The 12,913-nt window shown below is 42.1% G+C and overlaps 1 protein-coding gene across 1 annotated transcript in view; it reads right to left on the reverse strand.

The window, feature by feature from the left end:
- The window catches only part of LOC136050297 (transmembrane protein 132B-like), a 134,773-nt gene that overhangs the window by 9,840 nt on the left and 112,020 nt on the right, over positions 1-12,913 (reverse strand). Inside the window, exon 5 of the mRNA XM_065739111.1 lies at positions 2,801-3,006. Within this exon, the coding sequence (XP_065595183.1) occupies positions 2,801-3,006 (206 nt within the window). The remainder of the gene's footprint in view (positions 1-2,800; positions 3,007-12,913) is intronic.

Here is a 12,913-nt window from a genome sequence, read left to right on the forward strand (position 1 = left end):
AACTGTGAGATTTTCTACAGCCCATTACCAGCAGGAGTGTTTCTGTGAACACGTGCTGGCTCAAGGACCATTCACCACAACCACATAGCTCACTTACATTTGCTCTTCCTCCCCTTGCTCAGAGCATTAGGAAAGAAAGCACTTATGAAAGAGATGGAGGAACAAAGTAGGTTAAAAATCAAAGGGAAAAATCCAAAAAATAACAAAAGCCATTAAATCTCAGGTAAAAGCCATCCAAATCTAAAAATAAAAGAAATGTAAAAACCTTAGGCACAAAGTAAATATCAGACTGAGAAAACTAATGCTAGTCCTGAGTTGCTTGTCAATTTATCATATTCCCACGAAGTTATAAAAGAAAACAAATGAACATCCCACAAAACAAGGGGTACATTTCCTCAGGCTCATAAGTGCATGGATTGCTGACACACAATGTCATAAACTACCAGCTGCAGTTCTGGGGGATGGTACAAGAAAGTTCCTACCCTTGACAGCAAATGCATGCCAGAGCCATGCCAGCAGTTCGGATGCAATGTGAGCAGCAGCACACTTCCACGGCTTGCCAGCTTGCAAACAGAGCAGGCTCTCAGACCATGTCTTTATTTCATCCGGCCAAATAAATCAGAAGTAGACACCAGGGGGTAAATTTCCAGCACTCTGTATAATGGATTTAAAGTCAGAATGTCCACGACTGTTAACCACAGTTGAATGTCTAACTCACTGAGCTTTCCGCTGGAAGTTTGCTCCTATAATAAACACCAACAGCTGAATCCTGCAGCCATTTACTCAGTGACATCCCCACTGGCTCTGGTAGGGGTCATGCCTAAGGAGGTGTTACAATACCAGGCACGTTGCATGCAGGAGGTAAGTTAAGTGAGACTTTAAGCAGCTGTTGTGTGTTCGTTCAACACCTAGCACATCTCTTCATTCCATGAACATCAACTTTGCCTTTATCACTGGAGCAAATGTAAGGACTTCTTCTGTGGCATCTCCTCATTGTGAATCCTTCTGTTACGGCTGGAAAAAATGTCTACGTAGCCAAGAGGTATGGCAGCCTCCTTCTGATCTCATTACTTGAGTTTCTTGTACATTTTCTGTATGATTACCTGAGTTTTATGCTCCCATAGAGTGTTAGTTCTCCTGCACTGCTGTGTCTGGGCTAAGATGTTCTCTTGGACAAACCAAGTGCTTTAGTGACAACTGCCACAGTGTTCAGCACTCACGTTACTGCAGCCAGAAATGCTTTTCCATTGTATTATAAATGTGATTTGGCGTCATGTTTTGTTCCCCTCTACTATTTTTCAGCTTCTCCCAAAATCTGCCAATATAGTAGCATTCCTGAAAGCTATTAATCTAACAATTAGTACAAATGATTATACTATGAGAACAGGTATTTTCAGTAGGGAAGGATAAGAGAACATAGCTCAGAATCCATGTGTGTTTATTTTTGTTGTTGTTTTCCATCAGGTGTGTGTCCTGGTAGAATCTATTTGAAAGACTATAGTCTCCTATAGGAGCATAGTTCTTGTTTGTTTGTTTTTGCCTGATTCACATCTGTTAAGTTGTGCTTCACCCAAGTCTGGAGTACAGAGGTTGAATAATCATTCAAGTTATGATATGGAAAAATAAGAAGCTAGTAGCTGAGTTTGCTGGGGGAGCTGTACACTGCATTACAGTAATGGATGTGGGGCTGACAAGGTCAAGTGGAGAACAGAAAGAGAATCTTGTCTACATTCAATCATGTTAAAAGAAACCAGAGCTCCTGTTTTTGAAGAAGAAAAACATTAAGAGGCAATTGAAAATGCAATGTCCCATTCAAAATTTTGTGTAATAGGACACAAGGTTTCCAAAGTTACCCTGATGTCAAACACAAAAGGACAAAATGAACTCTCAAAGCATGTGTTTTCAGCTTAGGCTCCAGCATAGACTTTTCTGTAGTGAAGCTGTACATATTCAGAATTCTGTCTCTGTATGACAAATGCCAATATTTAGAAGGCCCAGGCTTCAAAGCTTCTGAATTTTTCTAAAATTTAAGCATTTTGCATTAAATTATACCTCATTCTACACAGTAATGAGCTGAACAGCAGACTCCCAACACAGTGGTGAAACCAGCGCCATTAAGTACAGGAAAGCAAAATCTGAAACTCTGAACTGTTCTTAAAACTGAACAGCCTCAAAATATCTGCATTTTCTTTTCCAAGGCTCAAATTTCACTCTCTAAATCTATGTCTAGACTGCTGAGTTCATGATGAATGACTTTCCATATGCCACATCACTGAGATGTGCGTGTCCTCTGCATCTGTGTGGTGCCCTTTGGTTTCTGGTGTAAGGTCTGTGCCCAGGCTGAGTCCTGCAGAGCAGAGGATGACTTGGACTTGTGTGACTTCTAAGTGCTGTGTGTGCTCAGTGACCCAATGCCTGACTCATCCCTTGCCTCCTTTTAGTCAGCCACATACACAGAAATCAGCGCTGGTAGTGCTGAACATCACTCACACAAAAACTTTTGTATATGGAGTTGCAAGAGGTCCTGGTTCTTTTTGTCAGATTTGTACACTGGAGTTGCTGATACAATTTCCTGAGATTGCATGCAATTGATTACTGCTCCAAGCAAAGCCACTGACTTTTAAACTATGTAGGTCAGGATAAAATGCAGCCTACTCATAGCATTGTCGGGCACTGTAATGAAGGCTACGGCAGAGTACAGATCTCATTTCAAACAGGAGAGTTTTGATTCTGAGAAACACTCTAAAAATTTGAAGTGTTTTAAAACTTCAACTGGATGGTGCTAATGCTGTAAACGTACCTTTTATTGGAGGTGACAGGTATCCTCCAGCCTTTGATCTGGCTGAGCTCTGTATCAGAGATCTCTATCTGCAGCGGCAGCCGCGGAACCCAGACCGTCACTTCTAATTGGGTGGTAAAATGCTCATAAGTGAAGTTAACAATAGTATCCACTTTGCTTTTCATTTCCTTGCCATTAACGAAGATGGAGTCACAGCTGTCAGAAACCTTTTTTAAAAAAAAAAAAAGATTAATTGAGAAATGAATCAAAGTTCCTGAAGAAGCACAAGGAACAATACATCAGTCCAAAGGCAACGCAGATAATGCGAATCATGCATATTGTATTTTCAGTTTTCTAATTAGTAGCAAACAGTGATAAATGGACGCCAGGGAAACAGTTCTGCCTTCCTCAATGGAGCCTACTCAAACTACAAAAATAATTTAATGATGTTATATAAGCTACGTGAATCTTTTATACTAGGCAAATTAAACTCTTCATGAATCAAACTCCATATGCATCAAACTTTATGTTTACAACTTGCTTAAAGAACCTGGAAAAATGGGGCCATATGTTAGTAAGAAAAAGACTGACTCAGAACCATAAAATAGAATCCTTTTCTTTTTCCTTGAGCACTGTAATACTGAAAGACAGAAGCTCCCCGTATGGCTCGTGAGCAGAAGTGCAGCAGAAGCATTAATTTTTAGAACTTCTCTGTAATTGTTTTAGCAAAATGTATTCATAGTTCCTGTGTGTCATTATATGAAATCATTATATAAGGAATCTGGCATAGCAGTGCATTTGACTTGCATCCAGGAAGGGTGGAACTTCTTGATAAGGCATGGTTTTTATATTTTTGTGTGTGTGTGTGTGTATACACACTTTTAGACCATGCATTCATTTAGACTAACATTTCGAGTTTATATATATTCATTTATATACACACGCCTGTGTTCATGTATGCATTACAGGACTGCACTCTGCTTTGAAGCAAGAGAGGATACCACTTCCAACAGCATCCACTTTAATCTTTTAAAGCCAGGGCTCATGCAAGGTTGTTCTGTCACTGCAATGGGCTCTGTTCTCTCGTCAGGACTGTTCTGTGTTGCAGTGTACTGAGGCTCTGATACAGAATCATTAAGGTTGGAAAAGACCTCTCAGGTCATCTATAGTACAACCACCTACCTACCACCAGCACTGTGCCCTGTGTAAGTAGGGAAAGATATGAAGGGATGTTGGCTGAGCCAGGGGTTAGATTCCAGTTGCAATGATATCTTAGAGCCTTGTTAGGAAAGCTCAGTGTCATGGTTTTCCCTCCATACACGATACTCATACATAAAGTGAAAGAGCTGCACCTCCACTTACGCCATTTTCATGTCAGCTTGTCAGATTCTAATCAATATACTGAAACTACAATCTTTTTTTTTGCAAAGCAAGTAAACCAAGTTACAAGGAAAGGAGCACAGGAACCAAATCACTCTTTCAGAGAGAATAATCCTCCACCAATGCTGAATAAATGCAATATTTTTTTTTAAATGAAATTTAAATATGAGAAATAAACTCTAGCTATCTGATAAAAGAGCTTCTAATGGATTCCAGTCTCAGGAGTATCACAAATGAGATGGAGCATACTCAGAATCCTTGTTTCCCCCTCATAATGTGTCACAAGTGTCTCTGGGAAGTTTAAGCACATTAATCAAGCCCATTAATTGAATGAGCAGTTGAGATTCTAAATCATAAAGCCCACATCTAGGGAGTTTTCTAAGAATTAAGACAGAAATAATTAAGAAAACTCAACAAGGGAAGGATAAACATCAAGGCCTGATCAAGGGAATAACTAATACCTGACAAGACAATGGCTAATATCTTAGATTACTCTTTGTACTGTCTTTAAAAGTCCTTGTATTTCCTTGGATTTTTGTCAGCAGGCAAGCAAGGCACTGACCTAGGGAACAGAAAGATGGACTTTAATTGTAGCTGTAAAAAATACCATCAAGCTTGGCTTACACATTTCACAGATTACATCCAAACAGAGTCATCCACTCACATAGATACTGACCAAGAGGTAAGTATGAATCTGTACATTTAACTGCTGTAGAAGTGCATCTGATGCCCTCATACAGACTTTCAATATCATGTTTCACTTCAGTGCACCTCGTAGAAAATAATCCAGCCTTGGTAAGACAACTTGCAGAGAGTTCTGGTTGTTGTTTCAGTTCCTATCTGGAGTTTGTTTCTACATGGCTTTGCTGCAACCTGATCTAAGAATTAAAAGAAAACCCTGTTGGATTGTGCAAATAAGGGTGCAAAACCACAACAGCAGTTGAATCCAGGTTAGTCCACCTTCAGGAGGCTAAGGGCTAAAGCAAAGGTTTCTCTTGGCTTCCTCCCATGTGAGTGTGGTGCTGCTGGAAGATAGTGGGTCCCTGGGGCTGGGGGCAGTCCCACAGGAGGTGGCTGGCACACAGGTTACTGCTGAGGGAACCAAGTGGCAAAGGCTTGATCTTCTGCAAGCACCACACAGTGAAGAAAAGGGATGGCTAGAACTTGAAACTGCGCTCCTCTGATCTAAAATGCACAGAGCCTTTGTCAAACAGTCTGTCACTACCCGCTGTCAGCTGCCAGACTCAACCAGCAAATGCTACGTGCAGCAGCTTGCACCGGGCAGGAGGACGGCTGGCTATCTGCTCCACGTGCAGGTCAGGAGACAGAGGGATGCAATTAACCTCTGCAGGCTTTGAAGCAGGTGGTTGGCTCCAATCCCCACAAGTAATTGTGGGAAGCACTGTTTGCCCTGCACTGCCACAGCCGCCTCGTTTGGGCCCCATCAAGCACTGGCAATCCAAAGAGTAATTGGGAAAGTGTTCCATGTTCAGGTCAGCGCAGGTTTACACACTCTTTGGGGGAACACATGAAACAGAGGGAATGGGAACTGACAGGAAAACAAATAAGCTCTCTGCGTGGTTAATTTTTACAGTTGTCCATCAAGGTTTTGACTGAAATCTTGCACTTATCCTCAGCTCGCAGGTCATTTCAGCTCAGAAAAGCTGTCTTTATTTAAATTCAGAGTTTTGCTTGATAGTAGTCAGCCTAGAAAAATGTCAGCCTTCCTATTTTGGCCGCAGTTGTATGTTATGTCATGACACATCAATTAACACAGAGTTAAAAAAAAAAAAAAAAAGTTTTTCCACTGTGTTAACAAAGCATTGGATCCACTGCTAGGCTTCTGACAAAGCATGCCATTCAACCTCTTCTACACAGACATTTCTCTATGCAGTTAATTCTGGAAATAGTTCTGCTTCCCTGTGCCCCAGCTGACGATGTGCAGTGGGGTCTACAGCTATTTTGTCTCCAAGCAATTGGAAGCAAATGGTAGACTAAGAGCAAAGGGAGACAAATGATGTGGTGCTGAAATTGAAACGAATGAAAACAGAAGTTTGATTCCCTTTTAATTTTAGACACGCACAGAGTGGTCCTGGAAGTGTCTCATTTTTTTGAACCAGACTCTTCACATTAATTTTTCTTATTGGCAAATCAGTTCTCCAAGTACTATTCTCTGGAATAGCTGCCTTAGTTTCAGATACAAGTGTTGGCCATGAGAATCCCTAGAGATATGTTCTGAAGTTTGTTTCCTACTTAGAAACAATAGCAAGAGTTGAAATCAAGTATTCCCCAATGCGGTATATGTTTGCTTTTCATCTCAGCAGTGAGTAATAATGTCATATATAAACAATACACAAACAGCATGATTCAGTGCGCTCCAATAGCTATACTTAGAGATATCATTACGACGAAAGTATCTCCCATCTACCAGCTTCCACTGGTCAAGATGGGCCTGAAAGATTTCCCACGTTCTACATCTTCAGTTGTCAGCCACAGACAATAACATCCATGCTCTGGTCTGAAGTGTAACGATGAGGAGCTGGAAGCTAGAGTGAAAGGAAGATCCTTTGTCCAGGGAACCAAAGGTTTGGAAAACTGCATGACAAATTGAAGTGCTGCATGTGCGACAGACCACAGAAATGTGATGGTCTGTGCCATAGGCTTCTGGAGGGGATTAGCAGCTACACGGCTGCACATGGACAACATGAGACCACTTCAATACAAGTTCAGCAGCAATTACCACAATAGAACTAGTGACACTCTGTTGTTTTATTGAAGAAGCTTCATTTCTCTCTAGATGCCACTGCTTATTGATGAGGAAAGACAGGAGGAGGGAGATGGAACTAGGTGCAGCTTCTCATGATGTCAGTGCCAATTTGAAGTTTTAGAGTACTTTTACCTTTTAACCCCCATTGAAATGCACTGAACTAGAGGGAAGGACAGCATGGAAGACATTAACATTTTGGTTTAACAATAGAGACAATTGCTGTGGCTTAGAAAAGGTGCAATGATCCATAAATGTACAATGAGAATTTAAAAACCTGCAGTACTGAATGAAGTGTGCACTATTCAGAAACTGTTGATCTATGCAAAATTATTAAACAACACATGAGATCTGCCAAGATTTCAGTCCCAGGTGCAGAGCAGCTGCTCTCATTCATTTTCCAGCATGCCATGCAGGGGCGTTCCTGCTGGAGAGTGATAAGTTTGTTGGGTGCACAGGTTGAAAGAGGAGGACCAGAGGTGGATGTGCTTTCAGGCTCCAGTTTGCTACTTGGCCTGACATAATTCAGGCTCAGTAATAACTGCTGTGCATTCACAGTGGCTGTGCAGCTGCAAGGATGGGCAGACACTCTGGCATTTCGTTCTCGCTGATTTTGTGGAGCGAATGCTGGAAGTGGTTGGGGGCAGCTAATAGCAGTACATGGCCAACGTTTTCTGCTCCATGTGCAAAGACCCTTTACTGATCAGCTGAGCTTTTATCTGCATTTCTTTCCTACAAAAATCTGAGGAATTCTCTCAGAATTAAATGTGACTGTTTCTGCTCCCCCCAGTGATACAGCACCATACTGTACAGATCACAGAAAAGAGACCACCTTCGTTAGATTAAATTAATGGCCATATTAAGATGATATCTTTGGAACACCTTTGCTTGCGGTACCTGGAATAGTGGTTGGTCCACTAGGGTTGTCAGCTCCCCTGCACATGGAGAAATGATGCTTGATACCTTTGTCCATTTGCTATGGAAGTTATTCCAGTCCCACCCTTGCTCCCTGAGTTTCTGTTGCTTAGGCAGTCTGGTTTGCAAGTCAGCTTCAGCTCATCTTGTCACCTGAAGCAGTGCTGCTCCTGGGCTAACAGCCTTCCCAGCCAGCCACACTTATCTCTAGACAGACATCTTCATTCTTTGCACTGAGATAAAGGATCTCTAACTAGCACAAATTCCAAGCACATACTTGTATAAGGTGTCTTTAGCTTAAGTATTTGATCCTTAAACGTCTGCAGATTAAGCATTACCAACACTTGATAGTTTAAGTAAACATCCATGTGCTTCATATTCATCAGCTGTTGTCCCAGGAGGGATTAAGAGTTGTTTACCTGGTGAAACCCCAGCAATATGGTGCCAGCTCTTGCACCAATTCTAATTTCAGATGCAGAACCTATTCTGTAGAAACTGTTCATTGGGTGAAACTAACACATGTTTCAACTATGAATTGCTTTCTTCCTCTGTGTTTTTTTCTTTTTTCCTATACTTGAATTACTCAGCAAATGGGGCTATAGGCTGACAGAGTAATGTACACATTGTTGAGAAAAGTGAGAGGGGAGAATATTTAGGCTGATGTAGCATACTTCAGTTCCACAGAAGTTCTTTGTAAAATAATGGGCTTAAAAAGTAATCTTCTGTGTACTAAGTAAACTTATTGTTCAGATTCATGGCTCTAATCCCTGTGACTGAAATTTAAGATCTAAGGCTCCATGAAATTAAAAGAAAAAGAAACAATTACATGCGTATTCATTCAATTTCATGTCTTGCGTATCCTTCAATTTTCCCAATGAAACTTTAAGAGGGAAAACAGAGGTTTCTAAACAATATGTCATTTAAAAATAAATAAATAAATAAATAAATGGAAACCTGCAGGTCAGCTGTAATTGCTGAAGCTTACCAAATCTCCTGTGCCTGCTTGCTTTCTTCTCACTCCTGGCAAATCAAGGTCACCTCCACATTTCACCATCTCACACTTCATAGGTGCTACAACATGGCATGCAGAAAGCTGGAGGATGCGGAGTGTCAAGCCCTGGTGTAGGACATGGGCACCCAGTCCTCCTGCTGCACAGCAGCACAGGGATGGAACAGGAGGACTTCACAGCAGGGCTGTGAGTGCATGCCACATCCTTGTGCTGATCCTGGACTACTCCATAGGGAAAAGGAGCCCATACAATGCTTCTGCCTCTGAAGGACACCTGCCTCATTCCTTTGGAATGGCATTTGAATGTAAGGTAATCCAACAGCACCATAAAGCCATCAGCCCATCAGAAAAAAAGAATAAGTAACAAAGCTCATGGGCTTAACGTAGTATTTAGAGTGATGCATTCCATCATGAATGTTAGCCACACCAATACAGCCTTTTATCTTGTACCAGTCATGAAAGGAAACACTATTTCTAGCCCAAATAATCATTTGAGAGCCAGAAAAAAAGATTAAGAAGGAGTTTTTAAATACAAAGCAGAACACTTGCAAATGTACCTTTGGTCCTACGCCTAGATTTTATCACATCTACATTCATAAGTCTTCCCTGCTAGCTTTTAGTTTCTGAGCAACAAATAATTCATTAATTAGAAAAAATAAGGAAAAGGGGGCATTTAGACAGCAAACACAGCCAACAAAAACAGCCCTTAAACTGCTTTCACTCAGCCAAGTGCTTCAATGTAATTGTCTGGTGAGAATGCCAAGACATGAGAAGTTGTCTTCCTTCTCTAGTCATATAGGTACATATATTTACTGCCTTACCAGACTGCTTTATACATTTAATACAGGTTGATGCAGAAATTCAGCATTAAGAGACAAGAGTTCCATATGCAGTAAGTGGAAAGAGCCAAGGGGCAGAGCTGGGTGTAGCTCAGACGACCAGAGTTAGAGCTATACATACAAAGATGGAAATGCTCAAACCACCTCTAGATGTTGCTAGATCACACTTCCCATGGTATTCCAACAATACAACAGCTGCCCTGGGTGTCCCAGTGCCTGTGCTGGTGTGGCTGTGTGACATGCACTGCTGAGCTGTGCTCCTGCAGACAGTGCTTTGCAGGGAGAGCTCTGGGTACAGTCACTGAAGGAAAGAGAGGGAGGTCCTTCAGGGTGAGTGCACTAGAAAGAACAGCATCTTGGTGGATCCAAAATCCAGCGAGGTTCCCGTTCAAGTGCACAGACTCAGGGCTCTTGAAATTGTCAGGAGGTGACTGAGTGACACAGCTGATTTGTTTGAAGAAAATTTTTCATCTCTCTTCAATGTCAGAATGACACCATTGTGAGACTGAGCTTAACTCCTTAATGCAAAGTGCTGGATTTGCTTGCTTTGGTGTATAAACACGACTCTAAGACTGTGCTAAAGATGGCATGGTTCAGTCGTGACACAGCCTTAAATTAGAAACTTAAATTCTGCATAAAAATTCAAAGGAATTACTACACCATCCATACATAAGCTGCACCTCAGATTGCTGGAGCCTCTTGGAAAGAGATCCTTACATAACTCACTGCCTTATCACCCTGCAATCCCTCCCACTCCTGGCTGAGGTTCCTTGAAGGAGGAGCCCAAATCATGAACAAGGGAAGCTCTCGGGCAGAGGGATCAGAGGAAGCAAGCCAGAAGGGACCCTGAGGCACAGCTCACCTCTTGTCACCCACCCAGGGACAGTGGTTGCAATGCTTCTGAGTCACAGAGGGGTTACGTACAGCTCATGAGTTACAAGCATGACAATCCGATCACAGCAGCAGCTGCTTCTGTGTTCTCCAGCTGCAGCAGCAGAGGAGGGAATTGTCCCTCTGGTGCAGGGAGTGGAAAAGGACAAATCCTGCAGGGCTTAAAACCAGGAGCAGCTCTGTTTGGGGAGAACACTCAGGTGAAGCGTGCTCTGTTGCTGCCTGTCGTCTGACTTCCATTGCATCAATAAATCCACAGTCCAACAAGGGGGAAGGCAGCACATTTCAGCTACCTTGTGCAGAGCAGAGGAACAGCATGCCTGCTGCACACGCCTGTCACAGTGATGTTTGTCCACTGTGCTGATAGAAAAAGCATCTGTTGTACCAAAGATGGGAAAGTATTTACATGCTCTGTAACTCAAGTGTCTGCAGGACTAAGAAGGGTCACTGCAATTTCCCACTAACTCCACTATTGTTTGGTCTTTCATGAGCATGCTGAAGCTTTTGAAATTATCTTCCAAGGGCAAGGGACAGAGATAAGGAGCACGGCACAGCCAAGGATGGCACCTCCCCTACACAATAAGGGAACACAATTTGGGGCAGGTAGCCCTCCATTGGGCAGCCCAGAATTTCCAAATCTCCCAGGCAAGACAGCGACAGCAGGAAGACTCTTACAAGGGGCTGCAGACCTAAGGACTACCAGGATCTGCAAAACACTGAACAGGACATGGAGTTTTTTCTGTGGAGGAGAATTTTAAAAGCTTGCAAAAGACAGTGAGAACGAACATCAAAACACCTACGTTTTGAATGACACAAAACCTACCCTTCTTCCAAAGAGCTCTTCGGGAACAATGATGTATCAAAATCAATAGTTTGCTATTGACTTTGATTTAAAGGCAGAGACTGAATTGTCAGGAGAAGCAGTGTTGAGTTACCTGACTCCTCCATCGCTCTAAGCCTGTGTGAGCCGGGTGGACTGAGCTTCTTTCTCACCAAACTAAGACCCTGAACAAATGTTTTTCTTGTCAATCTTTCTGCCATCTACAGCTGTTGTGCCTTCATGAACTCTATCTAAATGCCAAGATGGATCTGCAAAGCTCTCGAGCTCCCCTGTCAAATCTGGGCCAAAACAGCCACTCCAACTCATGCATGAAAGATAAATGACAAACTGCAGAGTATTGCTGTTATTTTTCTGTTGTCCTTTTGGATTTTTTCCTCTTTTGGGTTGTTTTTTAGCATCTCACCCTAGGGCTGTGTAGATACAGACAAACAGGCTGCAGTCAAAGAAAGTAAAAGCACAGGAACATGAAAATATGTTTTTTCTTTTCTTTAGACCAATTATCTCCATCACAAGTATATATGTAAAAGGTATCTACAACATAAAAAATGTATCCTAAGCCCTGGAATCACAGAGAACATCCATTGAGTTGGCACTTCTACTTGAAGTTGTGATTTCTCTTTTCTAGCCAGAAAACCTAAAGGTACATTATAGACTTAACAGGAAGCTCTACTCAACCAGTGGTATAAGCAAAGCATGAGCAGACTGGGAACCGTTCCTTGCCTTGACCTACGTGTGTCTCTTTAATAATGACAGTAATGCCTGATCCCACAGACCTCTGAAATGGGACTGAGGAATTATGGGTTCATGTAGTGCCTCTGCCACTGATCCCTCTGATCCTTTCCTTAGATGGCATCACCTAGTGCATGTCTGCAGGAGACGTGTTGCCACTCCCCATGCAGAGACAAGTGATGCTGGAGCTACAGGCCACTCCAGCACTGAGGCAAACATGTATTTAGATGGTAAATTTGGTGGCTGAATTGTTGTTGTGCACATAGTAATAATGAAAGCATGAAGAGCTGAAACATTAAAAAAAATGATGCTTCTAGACTATGCCTGAATAGAGCTATACTAAAAATCCCAAGAAAGAGGCAGGGAAAGTCTGGGTTAAACAATTCTAGAATGACAGAGACAAGAAAAGCAAAACGGAAATACATCAGCCAGGTAACCCAAATGCTCAGCATGTTTACAGCTCTGGCCAAAACACCTGATCAAGCTGTACATTAGTTAGCCCGGGTTTTGGAAAAAATGTATTACACTTGTCCATGTCTTTCATGTATCACTGACTCAGATCTGTTAGCCCAAGCTGAACTGTTTGCATTGGCTGCTACCAAAAGCAGTTAAAGTTAGCATCGATTTTGTGCAAACGTTAGTCACACTGACAGTCCAAAACAGGCTTACTCAGAGGGATATCATAGCTCTACCAGATGAACGACCACATAGGAGCAATCAGATGCAAAGCACTCCATGCACAAACACAGAAACTACTTTCCCATGA

This window comes from Cyrtonyx montezumae, unplaced genomic scaffold (assembly GCF_038088225.1).
Source record: "Cyrtonyx montezumae isolate F1298 unplaced genomic scaffold, pur_monq_1.0 scaffold_23, whole genome shotgun sequence".
Lineage (NCBI taxonomy): Eukaryota > Metazoa > Chordata > Aves > Galliformes > Odontophoridae > Cyrtonyx > Cyrtonyx montezumae.